The sequence below is a fragment of the Homarus americanus genome, unplaced genomic scaffold (assembly GCF_018991925.1).
Source record: "Homarus americanus isolate GMGI-L3 unplaced genomic scaffold, GMGI_Hamer_2.0 scaffold31037, whole genome shotgun sequence".
Lineage (NCBI taxonomy): Eukaryota > Metazoa > Arthropoda > Malacostraca > Decapoda > Nephropidae > Homarus > Homarus americanus.
In genome coordinates this window covers 25,373,323-25,390,560 of record NW_024722227.1, presented here as the reverse complement: position 1 = coordinate 25,390,560, position 17,238 = coordinate 25,373,323, and the positions used below count along the sequence as shown (strand labels likewise).

The window sequence follows — 17,238 nt, the reverse complement described above, 5'->3', positions numbered from 1 at the left end:
TTCGTGACATTGAATCTCAGCAGCCATTTCTTTGACCATTCTTGGAGTTCACAGAGGTCCTTCTGCAGCTCTTCACAGTCCGCATGGTTCTTGATTTCCCGAAATAACTTGGCGTCATCAGCAGTCATGTAGGAAGTCTTCTATCCACGCTAAGACATTTCCCCGAATTCTATACACTTTCAATTTAATTTTCAACCTTTCGTGGGGTACACTGTTGTAAGCCTTTGCCAAATCTAGGTATATATTGTTGATATTATCACCCCGTTCCAGAATATGGGTCCAAATATCCAATACCTTGAGCAATTGTGTTAAGCAGGAGCGCCCCGACATAAAACCGTGTTGGCAATCCTTTACAAGGTTGTTTCATAGTAGATGTTCCATCGCAGCATCTCTGATAATACTCTCAAGTACTTTACATATTATGCTGATCAGGCTCACTGGTCTATAGTTGTTCGTGGAGTGACGATTGCCCTTCTTGAAGATTGGACTCATATAAGCCACTTTCCATTCACTGGGGACCTTTTGTTCATCCAGGCATTTACAAAACAGGATCTTCAGGGGCTCAGCAAGCTCGTTGTACAACTCTCTTAGCACTCTGGGATGCATCATGTCAGGGCCAGGACTCATATGGATCTTTAGCTTTGACAGTTTATTTCTAATACCCCCTTCTGTGAACACAATGTGGGCCAGTGCTGTGTCGAACCGTCTGTCCTCAAACACAGGAAGGTTAATCGAATCCTCTCTTGTGAACACCGAGGAAAAGAAGCTGTTCAATGCTTCAGCTTTATCCTAGTCAGAATCTGCGTAACTACCATCTTCAAGCCTCAGGTCTGATACTCCTACTTGCATTTTTAATTTCGACTTTGCATAGCGGTAAAATGCCTTTGGGTTTGACTTGACCTTGCTTGCAACCAGCCTCTGGAACACATTTTCAGCCCTTCTACACTCTATCTTTGCTTGGTTTCTGGCTCTTGCATACATCCTCCTGTCCTGCTCATTGTTTGACCCAACCCACGTCTTGAATTTCTGGGTTTTCTTCTTAACTTTGTCGACCGCCGCGTGGTTCATGTGTAGGGATCTCCTTGTATTCCTACAGGCACTGGGTTTGGTCTTGGGTATATATTTATCGATCAAATGGGTCACTTTACTAGTTATGATATTCAGCATAGATGTAAGGGCGGTAACGAGCGGGATGGTTGTCCACTGCAAGTTTGCTTGTTCGCGGCCCTACTAGGGAGGGTAGACAAAGGTGAGAGGCTCGCTGCTGCCTTGTCGCACACCAGAGACTAGCCAGCCAGCACCACAGCTGCACTTCCCCCGCTGTTCGATCCAACTCTGGTCGTGTACTCATCTGAGGCTCCTGGGGCTCGTGGACTGATTCCCCAGTCCTTCACTATTTGGCTGTCAAAATCCGGACACCAGCTCCGGATACTACTGTTGCTGCCACGTCATCGCCACTTCCTCCACGCCCTATCCACCGTCCGTGCCCTGGCGTCTCTCCTGTGTGGCAAGACATCGCCCACCAAGTGAGGAAGCTGCTGTGGACCTTCCCCCTGAGAGCGGACCACCGTATTAACGGAACATTCCACCGGGCTGTCGCTGTAGGAAATATCTGTACATTGTTTGACTCCCGTAATTGTTTGACTCCCGTAATTGTTTGATTCCCTTAATTGTTTGACTCCATTAATTGTTTGACTCCCATAATTGTTTATTTGATATTTGTGTGAGTGGTGTTAATTATTGTGATTATTTTCGTAGTAAAGAGATGTCAATCTCTAACAGTTGTTTGTTACCCCTTGGAAACCCATGGTTCTTGACTTTCCTTTTATAAGAACCTGATTAGGCTGGCAAGGGATTTATATCCCAAAGGCCAGGCAATTACAGTAGTGTCTGCATTCTTGTGCCTTAATGAGTCAGGCCAGTTGATACCCCTCATCTCTTCCCTCATCCCGTTGTAATTTCTCTTGTAATATTTGCACCTTGGCCTGGCCTTATCTTGAACTAGGTAACAGTTAAATCTGACTGACAACACTATATGGTGACTGGTGCCAACTGGGGCAAGGTGTTCCAGTTTGGCCACCATACCCTCCTCATTTGTTATAATGAGGTCAGGTGGCTTGGAACAGAAAATTATCTTTCAGAGTTTCTACGAAAAGAGTAGCAGGGTTATTCACGTCATTTGGGGTGAACTCGTTTCTCCAGTCGATGTCGCCATAGTTAAAGTCCCCTGTGATAAGGAGGTGGCTAGGGTTGAGCATCGCCGCATTGACTATTAAGGCTCTTAAGTTTCTTTGATTTAGTGGGCCACAGTTTGGGGATCTGTAGATACACCCGGCGATATGTAAGTCCCCCTCCCTTTAATTTAATTTTACACCACTTGGATTCTTCAAAAACATCCTCTCCCTGTACCCTCACATGGCTGGCTCTAAGGTTTTGCCTAGCATAGATAACCACACCCCTCTTGCAAGTTTCTTGAGAAGGGTTCGTAAATGAGTCATATCCAGCAATACTGAACTCACATTCCTCTGGGTTGATTCTCCTGTTCTTGTACAACAGTTCTACAACTCCCACAATATCTGGTTGGTGTACCTTCAGTAGTGTTTCAAACTCCTCTCTCTTATCAAGGAACGTGTCAGTATTAGTGTACATGACATTCAAGCCAAAATTTGTTCTCGGTAACGTCTCTGCTCTTAGTAGTAACCTCGCCCCCCCACCCCCATTCTCAGAAGCTGCAGCATTTGCTAAGTACACTGTAATTTGCAGGGTGCGGTTAGAAATGTCATTGTGTACAAATTTACACGGTGCTGTGATGGTAACCACAGTAGGGTGTGGTTAGAAATATCATTGTTTACACGGCGCTCGCCTCCTCCTGTCTGATAGGCGGAGTTGGTGCCACCTCCCGGGTGGGGGTACAGCGGGCAGAGGGTGCGCTGCTGCCCCCTGGCCACTGTGTCGGCACACTTGCTTCCACTACCCTCCTCCTGAATATAACCCATGTACAACCATCCCCGTTCCTCCTTGGCTCCTCCCTCTTCTGCTTCAAGCCCTGCAGGAGCTTCTTGTGCTGTTCCTTCTGGATTACCGTGCGATCTGTGTGAATGAATACATTCCGAGATGCCTCGCTCCCTGCTAAGTTTTTTGCCTGCCGAATAACCTCTCATTTCTCCTCCTCGCTCACTAGTGTGATCCTGAGGGGGCGAGGCTTATACCCCTACTTTTGTCCCAGCCTCCTCACATCCTGTGGGGTTGATGGCATCTTCAGAACCTCTGTACAAATATTCTTAAACTGCATCTTATCATGTGTTATCTTACTCTCAGTTCCCTCTGCCTGGCTCTCAGGGACTCCAAAAGCTACTACATTGTTCCTGCATTGGAAACGTTCCTGTTGTTCCTCCTCTCCCTTAACAGTAGGTCCGCTAATTTTCATTTCTTCTACACACTTCTTCAGAGTCCCTAGCTGCTGTAGAACCTTTTCTGATCCTGCATTATTCTCCACCACCCCCCGTGGCCCTGCTAATACCTCAGCATAATTCCTCTTAGCAACCACCTCCATTCTATCGGCTATTTCTTCAGTCTTTGCAAGGATCTCTTTCCAAACTTGCTCTAGCTTGGCAACCAGCAAGGCTCCAGCTTCATCTATTTTTGTCCCTAGGGAAAGCGTTCCCTTATGGCTTGCTATCGCCTCTTTCACCTTGACTATGCAGTCAGGGCAATACAAGCAACAGCCATCATGCTTTACAGCAGTTAGCATCTTCCTAAACGTTGCCTTGCTCAGGCCTGTATCATCCATATCCATCAACCTCCTGCAGTAGTCACATATCATTTATATCCCTCATGGTTGTTGTTGTGGTAGGGGGTGGGGAGGTGCAGACTGTGTATAGATCTACACCTCTTTAAAAATAAAGAAAATAAAACAATACATAGCGGCCCTCTGCTGGTTTTAACCTCCCCTGTTGCCTATTGGGTTGTCTTCTGTTTTTCTTCTCTTCTTTTTATTTTTATTTATTTCAATTCACTTTGGCATTTCTCAGTATCTATGTGCTATCTTTATATACACTGCATTTTGCTATGAATAACGGATTTTATACACCCACTCAATCCTTTAGAAATACAGAAAAATGAAATAAAACTTTCTTTGGGGCAGTAATAGAATGCCTTTAAGGATAGCCAAACTTGTTGATTTCATTTATTTTTTATTTTAACTAGTATTTCCTTATACAGGTACCTGTACTGTACTTTCTTTTCCTGTTCTCATCGACAACTATATCTCTTTATACTATCATTGTGTACACTGTATCTCCCTGTAAATAGTGTATTGTAGGCACAGTTTCAGTCTATGAGAAAGCACACAAACAAACCAGGCAAATAAATTATTGAGTCTTATAAGAAGGTCGTTCAGATATCTAGACGGTCCGTCCCTCGTAACGATCTTCAAGAGTGAAGTGCTTCCCCATCTGCAGTACTGTCACCCCGTCTGGTCCCTGAGATATGCTAGGGAATGTCAGTTGGTTGAAAATGTTCAAAGGAGGGCCACCAGACTGGTGCCTGCACTTCAGCACCTCAGCTACCCTGAGAGATAGGAGCGCCAGAACTTGCCTAGCTTATATTACAGACGGGCAAGGGGTGACCTAGTTGAGGTGTATAAGCATCTCAGAGGGCACTACTCAGTTGAGTGTCCTTACTTGGAGCTGGCGGATGCTCGCCCCACAAGGGGTCACAGCTCAAGATTGAAGAAGCCGCAAGTCCAGAAAACTGTGAAGGCAAACTTTTTTGGAGTGAGGGTTGTGAACTCTTGGAACAATCTACCAGAGAGTGTTGTGACGGCACCGAGTGTGAGCTCTTTCAAGACAAGACTTGACCAACACTGGAGCGGGTTTAGGTACATTCAGGAGCCGGTGCATGCCCAGTATTTGCCAACAGTGATTGACAGAGACATGGCCGATTGCCCGGGCGGCTAGCGAGCTGATCTTTTGGTGAAGAGGATAAATGAAAAGGAAAACTGCTCAGAGACGTGACCGATCGCCCAAGCGGCTAACGAGCCGATCAGTGGTGAAGAGGATAAAAGAAAAAAAAAAATATATATAATTTAAAGTCTCTGTGGCACCTATAACACGACTTGGTTTCAGCTGGCAGTGGTGCGTTTCCAGTTTGCTTGCCAGTTTGTTTTCACTTTAAGTTATTTACAACCTCTTCCGCAGTCACTGATGACACTATGAACTGATTTAACTAAAGGCACAGTAGTCCACTTCCTGGTTGGCCTTTATTACAGAAGCATAGAAAAATTAAGTTACAATCATCTTAAAAAACATGAAATATTTCACATACACTCCTCTATTATCACCTTGAAGCAGTTTAAAAGAGGAAAAAAAAAAGCAAGTCTAACCTCATATTGGCAAAGTGTTGATCCATTGCACCACCATTTGGGAAATTATGCGACATGCGGCCCATTAGATTACAGAAACATGAGTAAGTAGATGCTTCGTCATCATAAATAACAAGAAGTGGTGCTACTAGATCACACATTCCTTGCATGTATCCAGTGTCGAGATGTTCCCATACATATCTGGAAAAAATGCAAGAATTATCAAGGAACAACATATATATTGAGCCTGAGGAGTCTAGTTTCATGGCAGAGAAGGGATTGAGGCATGACTTGTGAGGATTATGACACTTTTTCAGTAAATAACACTTCAACATAGCTATAAAGCTAGAGTGACATTGTAGAGTTTAGTTTCTTAGTCAGGCACTCATATATAGACAGAACCTTATGTCTGATACAGCTGCCTAAACTGTCATGGAATGGGTGGACCTATGGAAGAAAAACTGTAAATCTTTCTACATCCAATAAGTAAACCCCTGAGGCAGATCCTAGGTGGGTGTAGTGGGAGGGAAGTAAGGCAGGTGTGGATGTACTACTCGCTGTACTAGTGGGTCTGTCAGTTCTCTGTTATGCACTATTACAAAGCAACAGTTTATACTCCCATCTTTCCCTAGAATAAAAATGGTTCACCTTTCCCTAGAATCAAATTGGGAAAGTTAACAAAGTAAGGAGATGAGAGTCTAATCTCATATACATTCACTTTATTATATTCAGCAACATTCAGGTTGTTGTGCATGACTAATGTAGTATACAAGAAAGAAATCCACACAATTAAGAATTTACAGAAAAAGATAACAAAACTGGCACCCAGAATGAAAATTCTGTTTTGAAGACTGTCTCAAGAACCTTAATATGCAATCAATGGATAACTGCAGGATACATGGGGATATGAATGAGACTAAAAATCACACAGAGGCTATGTCATGAAGGGGCCATCTACTACTGAGGTTAAATAATGTCAATACAGTTTTAAGCTGTTGAAAACATGTCCACACACCAAACTACTTAATTACATAAGAGAGGAGGAGGCTGAAGTAAAATGGAATGTATGCCTTTTAACCAAAACTGTACTATCTGAGTCAGGGTTTCTTTGGAAGTTCAGCTTTTTCAGGATCTTTAAAGACGATGACTAGAATATGGAAATGAAGAAAGCAGCAACCAATGATTCTAACTGTGTACAAAATTATTTGTCTTCAATGAATTTATGACCACATCCCACAAAATATGATGAGTAGTAAAAGAGGCAACTGCTGAGAATACACGGAGGCCGGATTCACTACCAAGATCAGAGACGTTACCGAGGACTTTGCTGGATAAGAGAGTAGAGTTTGAAACCTTACTCAAGACACATCAATCCATATCGAAGGCATTATAAAACTGTTGTATAAGAACAGGAGAATCGACCCAGAGGAATGTGAGTTCAATATACTGTAGATGAATATGACCCTTGCAAGAGGGATGCGGGTATCTATGCTAGACAAGACTTTAGAGCCAGATGGCGACATCAACTGGAGGAATGAAACCAAATCAAGTGAATTTAATAGTCTTGCTACTCTTTTTGTAGAAATTTCTGAGAGACAATTTTCTATTCCAACATGCTAAAGATCCGACTCACTACAGAGGGGAGCAAACACCCAAACTGCTGGACCTCATCATAACTTACAAGGTATGGTGGCCAAGCTAGAATACTTAGTCCCCGTTGGCACCAGTCACCACATGACATTGTCCTTCAAATTTAATTGTTACTTGGTTCATGATAAGAGCAGGCCAAGCTTCAAATATTGCAAAGGTGATTACAATGGGATGAGGGGTATTCACGGGCCTAACTCACTAAGAAACGAGAATGCAGATACTCTACTATTGTCTTTTAACACAAAGAAGCCATGACTTACGTGCACATAACATTACGCAGCTTCTCAAGGTTGTCTTGAGTAAAATACCAGTAGTTTCGGTCACACCTTTGTACATCTTTGTCAATGCGGTGAAGATTTAATCCAAAAGTTTCTAGTAGTTCCATCTGGTGAAGAGATACAGTATCTCTGTAAAATATCTAAATAAAAGTCTCATAATGCAATGTCGTTTAGATCAGATGAAAAATTTTCTATTTGAAATTTACATGAAGAAACTTACATATCTATTTTCATATTTTGACACTGTTAATGGCCATGATTTCATTGTATGGTCCTCCAATTCACAAAGTATTGGTATACCAACAAAATTTGATAAACTATGTACTCCATTTTAAGACAAAATATGAGAACAAAAAATTAAAGGGGTTTTGCTGTACAATACATCTGTTCATGGAGTACAGTACCATACTCACTGAATAAACTCCTCCTTGAGAGGATGCTGGAGAAATACAAGATGATCTGGATTCCAAACTGTGGCCATCTTGGTTCTCCTCAACTGCTAAAGTATCCTTGTTCTTATGATCATTTCCTGTTTCAGTTTCTGAAGTAACATCTCCATTTTCCTTGACAATGTCTTCCTCACCATCATTTTGAGTGATACCTTTCACTTCATCGTCAGCAGCATTTTCATCTTCCACGCCATTCACTGGAATACATTCAAGATCATTATCTTGAAGTGACACAAACAGCCTCTTCCAAGGTTACTTCAAACTCTGAACTGAAGAAAGTAAGTAATCATTCAAACATGTAAGTACAGGAAAAATGAACAAAAAAGGAAATATGAAATATCAGTAAGAGTAAGACAATTAATAAGAAGAAATTAAATTGAAGGAAATTTGTAATTCAAGGAAAAACAGAATGTTGCATGAGCAAAATGAGTTACAGTCATGGTACAGTACTCTGGAGTTGAAAACTCAACACGTATTATTAAAACGTTTGCAGTACAGTAAATGTCTTAACAGAAGCATATACAGTATCATGATGATACATAAGCATTCCTTGGAGAAAAAACATGTAACAAAGCATTTCATATCACATAAAAATCTATAAAAAATGAAGAAAAAAAGAAAACAAAAGACATGCTGTATTCATTATGAAATACAAAATAATGTTTTGCAAGACACTGAATAATAATGTCAGATAAAAATTATTAATAAATAAAGATATATATTATGCTTTATAAAAATATAAAAAAGAAGCTTTGAAAATAATTTATGGTCATCAAAACGGAGAGGAGTATTGACGGCACTCTGGAGGTGTTCCTCAAATGTGAGAGTTGACACACTGGTGGGACTAAACACATCTTTATCCTTCTAAAGTTCTAATACGATTTTGCGGTGAAGTTACATCCATGAAACAAAAGACTTCCTTGTAATACTGTACTTGTATTAATCTGATAAAATCTAACAAAAAATTAACACATAGTATTTACAAAAAATAGTTTTTGCTGTCAGAATCTAAGAACTAGTATTCCATATGTAAAAAACAAAACAAGTTAGAGCGAACACAAATAAAGGTAATGTACTTTACAGTGATGTGTAAAAGCAGGTATTGAATGTACTTTTGAGACAACTGGAAAGAGCAATAGAGGAATGTGATGGGTAAGAGGAGACGAAGAGGAGGAAATGTAACATACGGGGGAGGTCTAAGTTAAGAGCTCCAAGTATTAAAAAACATTTATTAACAGTGTAGAGTAAGAGACTTGAATGTTAAAATATATTCATTTCTCAGTATGGAGAAGGGAATGTGATTTATCTGCTATTATTAAGAGAGAATACGTAGGGCAGTATGTAATGAAAATAGGTCAATGTGAACCGAAGGTGAACATACACCTTCTTGTTTACACCCAGTAATAGTAACTCATAAGTTAACAGTATGCAACAGTCAAGATGGTCGAAGATTAGTAACAAGAATCTTAAAACAAAGTGGATAAAAGTAGAGACAAAATTTATGAACACAAATGTAAACAAACAATTATACAAAAAGCTAAATTAACATTGAAATGCTAAGGAATCAATTCAATAATGTATCGGTGGAAATAACTGAGAGGAAAGTCTTCAAACAAGATGAAAGGAATAGCATGATGCAGTTAAGATATACAGAAAGTGACAGAAGAAAAGGCAGGATAAATGTTCATATGAAGTGAGGAATAGAAGCTAAATAATAAAGGTTAAAAATACAGCCCACTTGAATACCATGAATAAAATGTAAAAGATGATTTTGGAAAAAGGGGCAGAGTATGTGCAAATTTCTGAGAAAATGCGAATCGGGTAGTTTTAGAGGAAAGGGAAACCTCTGTGAATGGTGCTTTACTTTATCCTCTTTACTAGCTCACAAGTCAGTTGGTTGGTCGGTTAGTTCTTCGTTACACACTGATGGCGAGTACTGAGCATATACAGACTCTTGAATGTACCTGAACATGTGCTAGTTGTGGTCAAGTCTGTGTTTAAAGGGCATCCCACTTGGTGCTGTCACAATTTTCTTTGGCAGGTTATCCAAGAGTTCATGAGTCTTACTCCAAAAGGTTAGCTAAGACAGTTTTCTGAACTGACAGTTTCCTTAATTTAACCTGGGGTTGTGACCTCTATAGGGGTGGCCATCTTATAACTCCAGACTGAGAACAAGAGGACCCCAGTGTGTGGGACCAGCACTAGATGGATATGGTACACTGGACATTGTTGAAAAAACAAATATTTAATTCTTAATTCATTACCAAAAGCATTTTTTAAAATACAAATATCATGCCTAAATGTAAGTACTGTAACATGATCGCAAACTTCCTTATCGGCACTTTTAACATTCTCTTTCACTCATGATATATGAGAGCAGCCAATCGCAATGCACCTCACTGAGCCAATCAGCATACTTCATACAGACTGTATTGGATTTTGAGTGAGAATACAGTACTGTAGTTTGTTTATAAGTTGAGTTCTCTCTGTTGTTACTGTATCCTGCATATTGTGTATTTAAGTAAATTATCAAGCAGAAATAAAGCTAATTTCTGTAGAGTTATGACTCCAAAGTCCATCTTACCACAGTAATGAAAATGACAAAGAGCAAAGAAGTGAAAGTTAAAGTGTTTAATAGTGTGAAATGAGGCATTGGTACCATGGCAGCTGGATGTGAGATTGATCTCGGTGACTCTTCAGTAAAAATAATTATGATGAACAAAGACATAATACACCCTCCTCTCGTCTAACGCGGGGGTTACATTCTTGAAAAAACACTTAATTTAAAACCCAGGAAATTAATCATAATTTTCCCATAAGAATACATGTAAATGGCACAGGTTAGGGGAACCATCGAGTATGAACAGTGCTCTCACTTAAACCAAGCACGCAGCCAACCTCCGACACACGCTCTCCTCTCTGAAGGCGGGTGATCACATTTAATTTCACGTCCATTGTAGTTGTTTTTCGTGCCCTTTTAGCTTTAGGCACCCCAGAGGAGGCAGATGGATGATTTCCAGACATGCTCAATGGGGAAAACAACGTTTAACACTAAAAAGGTACGTGATAAACACACAATGCAAATGAGAGCAGAGAGAAAAAGTAATGCTGGTGTGAACTGAGAAAGTGATACGCGGGAAGCTTGCTGGACGTGGTCACAGTTGTTGTACAAAATACTTCATTATCATCATTACCTTCATCATTAGTAGTAATATCTTTATTATTACATTATTATAATTATTATTATTATTAATAATATTAAAATCGTTGATGTTGATATGACTGCGACTTTATAGTACAGTAATAACTTACAAGCACCTCACCAGGCATCACACACGACTCCACTGCCAGGCGACCAGGTGAATACACGCGGCAGATTTAAACTGTCTTGAGAGCTTTATTTAAAAAATAGGTGCGCGTAAATTAGCTTTTGGTATTAAGTGAACAATCGCGTTATTCCAAAAACGCTTAAATCAAACGCTCGTAAAACGTGAGTTACCTGTACTGTAATGGCCAAGATGATTATTCAAGTACTGTACAGTAAGTCTCACTAAAGTAATATGATCTCCAAGTAGTGTAATGGAGCAAATGTTAAACATTTAGGATGACGGCAGTACAGTATCTCTCTTTTATTATACTGAGGGATTTAAAAAACAAATATAAAGGGAATTAATAGATGTCTGAAGGTGTGACCAGTCTTGGGAATTACCATAAATTTTATTTTGTGGGCATAACTCAATATAGTAACTTATGTACTGACTGTGGTGCCCCTTTAACCCTTTCCAGTTGATTGTTGCACTTTAGAATTTATTCTGGCTATTGTCAGATAATTTTATTCAGCTTTGGGAAACCTCCAGATGTCAAGGGTTAAAGTGGTTATAAGCTTCTATTGATTCCCCCCACCAGCCTTGCCTTACATACTGTAGTATTAACTTGGCAACTGATAATGTGCTTATCTTTCCTGATATGTGAGTAGAAAAAAAAATAGGATGAATAAGATCAAGGAGAATAAATAAAAAGGAAAAGAGGAAGAGGGGAGATAAAACAACAAGAAAGGAAGGAGGATAAAAAAGAAGGGTAAAAGTAAAAAAGGTACAGAATATAAAAAGAAAATATATTAAAAGAGAAAAAGAAGGAAAAGGACAAGAAAAAAAGGAAGAGGAAAATCTATAAAGAATAAGAAGAAGACATCTTTACCACTAAGGTGGATAACTAACCACTGCAATGCCCATCATGTACATTATGATACAAATACCTGCCAGCTGTCTAATATGTCCAACACACAGTGGAAGTATTGTATATGGTCAACTACCCAGAGAAATTTATAATATCAATCTTTCAAGAATTGTCACTGTCTGTTAAGAGGTCAGATCTGAGGTTCAGAGTTGGCACAATGTTTTCTTTGTAAGTACAGGCTTTAAAATCAGTGTTTTGTTAACTATGAATCACTGAACTTAAAAATGTACAAAAATTCAGGTGTACGAAGGAAAGGTAATAATATATCTCTGTAACTTACCTGGAGTTTTGTACACACAGTATTTAGGTTGGCATGACAGAGGCTTTAAGGCCCATCGACAAGTCTAGGAAAAGTGTGTTGTACACATGCTAGGTGCCAGCTGAATATTTCGTCTGGGAGATGGATTTTAACAAAGATAATACTCTATGTGGAAATATTTTGTTATGTTCCGCCTCCAAACACTTGCTTAGCCACTGAGCAACACCTCTCCTCACTCACTACAGTAGGTGAGATGCTTAAGTCATGATGAAAAATTAAACTAAACAAAGGAAATTAACAGTAGCTCAATAGTACAACATAGCAAACTGCCTCAGAAAAAAAAAATGTGACATTCGATTTCTGCTCATGTGTAAGTTTTCACTTATAGTATGATGACTTGTAAATATCCTATGTATTCTGTACAGTACTGTAAAATCTATTGTGTCAAAAACTTGCTCCTCCATACATGTTATATTATCTCCTTCAACTCTTTTCACATAATTCCTGTTCTCCCCTTAACTAGAATTTTAATATTCCTTATACAGCACAGTACACATCATTATGTAATCTTATATCTTATACTGTACTATATATGACTGCATTAGCATTCCTCTTCTCTTCTCATAATTTTTTAATATACAGTAGTCATAATTTTCTTTACTGTCAGTACATTTAACAATACTCATTTCTCTCTCCCTCCTTCCTTCCAATATATACTACATAAATACTGTACTGTAAACTTGAAATCTATCTTCACCAAATTCATGTTTGTTTTTTTACTTAATTCTCAAAATTCTCACAATTACATGCATATCTTTACATTGTTTTGTGTACTGTACTGTACTGTACAAGTATATCCTTCAAAACTTTACAAGGATGTTTTGTGTTAATAGTGGTACACTTGTGTGGCTCCATCAACAAGCTGGCTCATCAGCTAAGCCAACTTTCAGTATTTTCCATCACTACACATTAACACGTCTTATCTGTTATATTACTGTACCGCTTTAGAGAAAAAAATAATTTCAGTTAGTTTACCAAGTGCGTATTAAAAAGAACAAGAATAGTGAAATGATAGATTACAATGAAATACTAAAAATTCCAAATATTTCCAAATGCAATTGTTTTATCGGATATACAGTACATTTGCTTTGCTTTAGTATGTTATCATCATAATATTTCATGGTGAACAACTGGTGTATGTGACTGTTAAAAATTGTTCGCTTGTATATATTGTATATATCCTAACATTTCTTACAAACATTATGTAGTGCTGTACTGTACATGCCAGTAACTTATAGAACCTATGTTGTATCAAATCTTAAATAGAGTTAATATAAGATGTAATATCTCTAGTTTGTTTACAGATGAATATGTATTTTTTGCAGTAAATACCTATACTACATTATTTGTACTGTAAACATTTGTATAAGACACCAATTATAAAGTAAAACTAATATTCAATTAATTTATGCATATTCTGTCTTGTATGGTTGTAGATATGGATTGCAAAGTTGTGTGTGTTTAAAGGTTTTTGGTTTATGCTGCACTTGTATTCTACATCATTGGGTGGACCTCCAAGTATTGTCTTTCCTGCAGAATAAGCAAAATCAAAACATGGCAGAGCTGCGAGAGGATCATAAAGCGGGCATAAGAAACACAATGACTACACACCTACGTCAGAGTGGCTGCCACTGTCTAGGGAGGCTTTGCTAACTATAACTGGGGTGGTGATGGGGGGGTTACATGTCTCCACGGTGAACGAGGCACTAACACAGGCTGCTGTAAGAACGGAAACACTAAAGATACACACAAACACCAATGCTACTAGAGTAAACAAATAAGAAAATAAAGAATGATTGGTGTCATCAGTGCCATTAGAGAAAATTAAATTCTTACAGGGTTTATTACTGCTATTAAAAATATCAACAGCAACCAGTTTATGGATAACTTGAAAATAATTGTAAAAAGATGAACGTTGTTTTATTTCTGCAGGATTAGGTTCAGTACCTTGGTGATTTGGTATAAATCTCAGATGTTATCTCCTATGTGGCTCCATCATTATATCATTATTGTATACAGTACTGTACTATAAATGAAATGCCAGATGCATCACTTCACTTATTGCTGGACTCTTGATTGTTGTATTTATATTACAGAAAACAAACTACCCGGTACTTACTAATTAGTGTTTAGAAGAGAAACCCCTTCTTCTATGAAAAGTAAAATATTGTACCAAAATACTTTCCAGTCTGAAAGAAAACATTCCTCACTACAAATCAGTCTCTTACAAAATTCTAATCAGTTTGAATTTCTTATCTATACAGTAATTGGGCATCAGCTAAACACAACAAATGTAGGATTATATTGGAATAGTATATGATAAATTCATTATTGTAAATATCCATTTGTTGTAATGCAGACCAATAAATCATTAAAAAATTATCTAATGTTTTCCCTTCATCCATTCATTAGTATTCTTATAAATATGTTCTGCTATGGTGTTCCCCACCCATAACAACACCCCAAAACTGGTTTACTCATCACACAACACAAGCCAGCATCACTCTCAAGCGGCACTTTCTTCCCAATCAATCTTTCTAAAATATGTGCTGGTAAACCAGATGACTATCACCAAGTTTTTATGTCCTGTATCTCACAGATTTAATGGCTATTATCTCTATCAAGGTTTCTTACTGCGGTATAAGAAATTAAGTACCTGATGGCACATGCATAATGAACTCTATTACAAATGGTAAAATTTAATTAGTACATTACCAGTAAAAGTGACTATGAGCCATTTGCATCTAGTAGTACTGTAATAATGTACTAGAAATGAGAGTACTGTACTTCTTTTGTATGTTTCAGATGATTTAAAATTTTATACTTGAACAAGCAAGGCATCAGATCTTCAAATTAATTGTAACACATATAAGTCTTGACTAGTTTCCAGGAATGATAGAAAACAAGTACCGCCTGAGAAGATATTGGAAGCATAATGTATTGTCTAATGGTAGACCCTGCTGCCATATGTGACCAAGTCCCAGGTTGCTGATCTGACTTTCTGCCTCATTTACACACAATTACAGGGTCTCAATTGTTTCTCTTACTTTAACAACACAACATACATATATTGATTCTCAATCTTGATTTTTTTTTAATTTTTGTATTTATTTATGGCTCTTTATTATTATTATTATTATTATTATTATTATTATTATTATTATTATTATTATTATTATTATTATTATTATTATTATTAATAATATTATTATTATTAGTAGTAGTATTATTATTATTAGTAGTAGTATTATTAGTATTATTATTACAGTATTATTTATTCTTATATATTTTTATAAATTTTATTACTATTATTACTTTTACTTTTATCCTCTTAAGCCACTGATCGGCTTGTTAGCCGCTTGGCGATCGGTCGCGACTCTTTTCCTTTATATTCTTCACCAAAATTCGCTAGCACGCCAGGCGATCGATCACGTCTCTGTCACGCACTGTTGGCAAATACTGGGCATGCACCGGCTCCTGAATGTACCTGAACCCGCTCCAGTGTTGGTCAAGTCTTCTCTTGAAAGAGCTCACACTCGGTGCCGTCACAACACTTTCTGGTAGATTGTTCCAAGAGTTTACAACCCTCACTCCGAAAAAGTTTGCCCTCACGGTTTTCCGGACTTGCGGCTTCTTCAATCTTGAGCTGTGACCCCTTGTGGGGCGAGCGTCCGCCAGCTCCAAGTAAGGACACTCAACTGAGTAGTGCCCCCTGAGATGCTTATAAACCTCAACTAGGTCCCCCCTTGCCCGTCTGTAGTATAAGCTAGGCAAGTTCAGGCGCTCCAATCTCGCAGGGTAGCTGAGATGCCGAAGTGCAGGCACCAGCTTGGTGGCCCTCCTTTGAACATTTTCAACCAACTGACAGTCCCTAGCATATCTCGGGGACCAGATGGGGTGACAGTACTCCAGATGGGGAAGCACTTCACTCCTGAAGATCGTCACGAGGGACGGACCGTCTAGATATCTGAACGACCTTCTTATAAGACCCAATAATTTATTTGCCTGATTTACCTTCTTCTCACAATGGCCCGAGAACTTCAGCTCATTGTCAACATACACACCTAGGTCCTTCTCACACACAGTCTCAACTAGTACATTTTCTTCATCCCGTTGGGACATATGGTCCTTACCGTTGGTACGCCCCAGGTGCATCCTCTTACACTTCGTGACATTGAATCTCAGCAGCCATTCCTTCGACCATTCCTGGAGCCCACAGAGGTCCTTCTGCAGCTCTTCACAGTCCGCTTGGTTCTTAATTTCCCGAAATAACTTGGCGTCATCGGCAAACATTTGTATGGAGGAGTGTACAACGTCAGGCATATCATTTATGAAACAAACAAACAACAGCGGGCCCAATACACTACCCTGCGGTACCCCACTTGTTACAGGTACAGATGACGATTTCGTGCCATTAATCACCACACATTGCTTGCGGTCATGTAGAAAGTCTTCTATCCACGCTAGGACATTTCCCCGAATTCCGTACCCTTCCAGTTTGATTTTCAGCCTTTCGTGGGGTACACTGTCGAAAGCCTTGGCAAAATCTAGGTAAATATTGTCGATATTACCACCCCGTTCTAGAATATGGGTCCAAATATCCAATACCTTGAGCAATTGTGTCAAGCAAGAGCGCCCCGGCATAAAACCGTGTTGGCAATCTTTTACAAGGTTGTTTCGTAGTAGATGTTCCATCGCTGCATCTCTGATAATACTCTCAAGTACTTTACATATTATGCTGGTCAGGCTCACCGGTCTATAGTTGTTCGTGGAGTGCCTATCGCCCTTCTTGAAGATAGGACTCACATAAGCCACTTTCCATTCACTGGGGACCATTTGTTCATCCAGGCATTTACAAAACAGAATCTTCAGGGGCTCTGCAAGCTCGTTGCACAGCTCCCTTAGCACTCTAGGATGCACCATGTCAGGTCCAGGACTCTTATG

The 17,238-nt window shown here is 39.0% G+C and overlaps 1 protein-coding gene across 1 annotated transcript in view; it reads right to left on the bottom strand.

Annotated features, from left to right (window-relative positions):
• LOC121862657 (small G protein signaling modulator 2-like) overlaps window positions 1–17,238 on the bottom strand; it is a 106,292-nt gene that overhangs the window by 11,823 nt on the left and 77,231 nt on the right. Inside the window, exons 21-24 of the mRNA XM_042360977.1 lie at window positions 13,906–14,013; window positions 7,704–7,936; window positions 7,273–7,397; window positions 5,384–5,563 (exon numbers count right to left, since the gene is read on the bottom strand). Coding sequence (XP_042216911.1) covers window positions 5,384–5,563; window positions 7,273–7,397; window positions 7,704–7,936; window positions 13,906–14,013 — 646 coding nt within the window. The remainder of the gene's footprint in view (window positions 1–5,383; window positions 5,564–7,272; window positions 7,398–7,703; window positions 7,937–13,905; window positions 14,014–17,238) is intronic.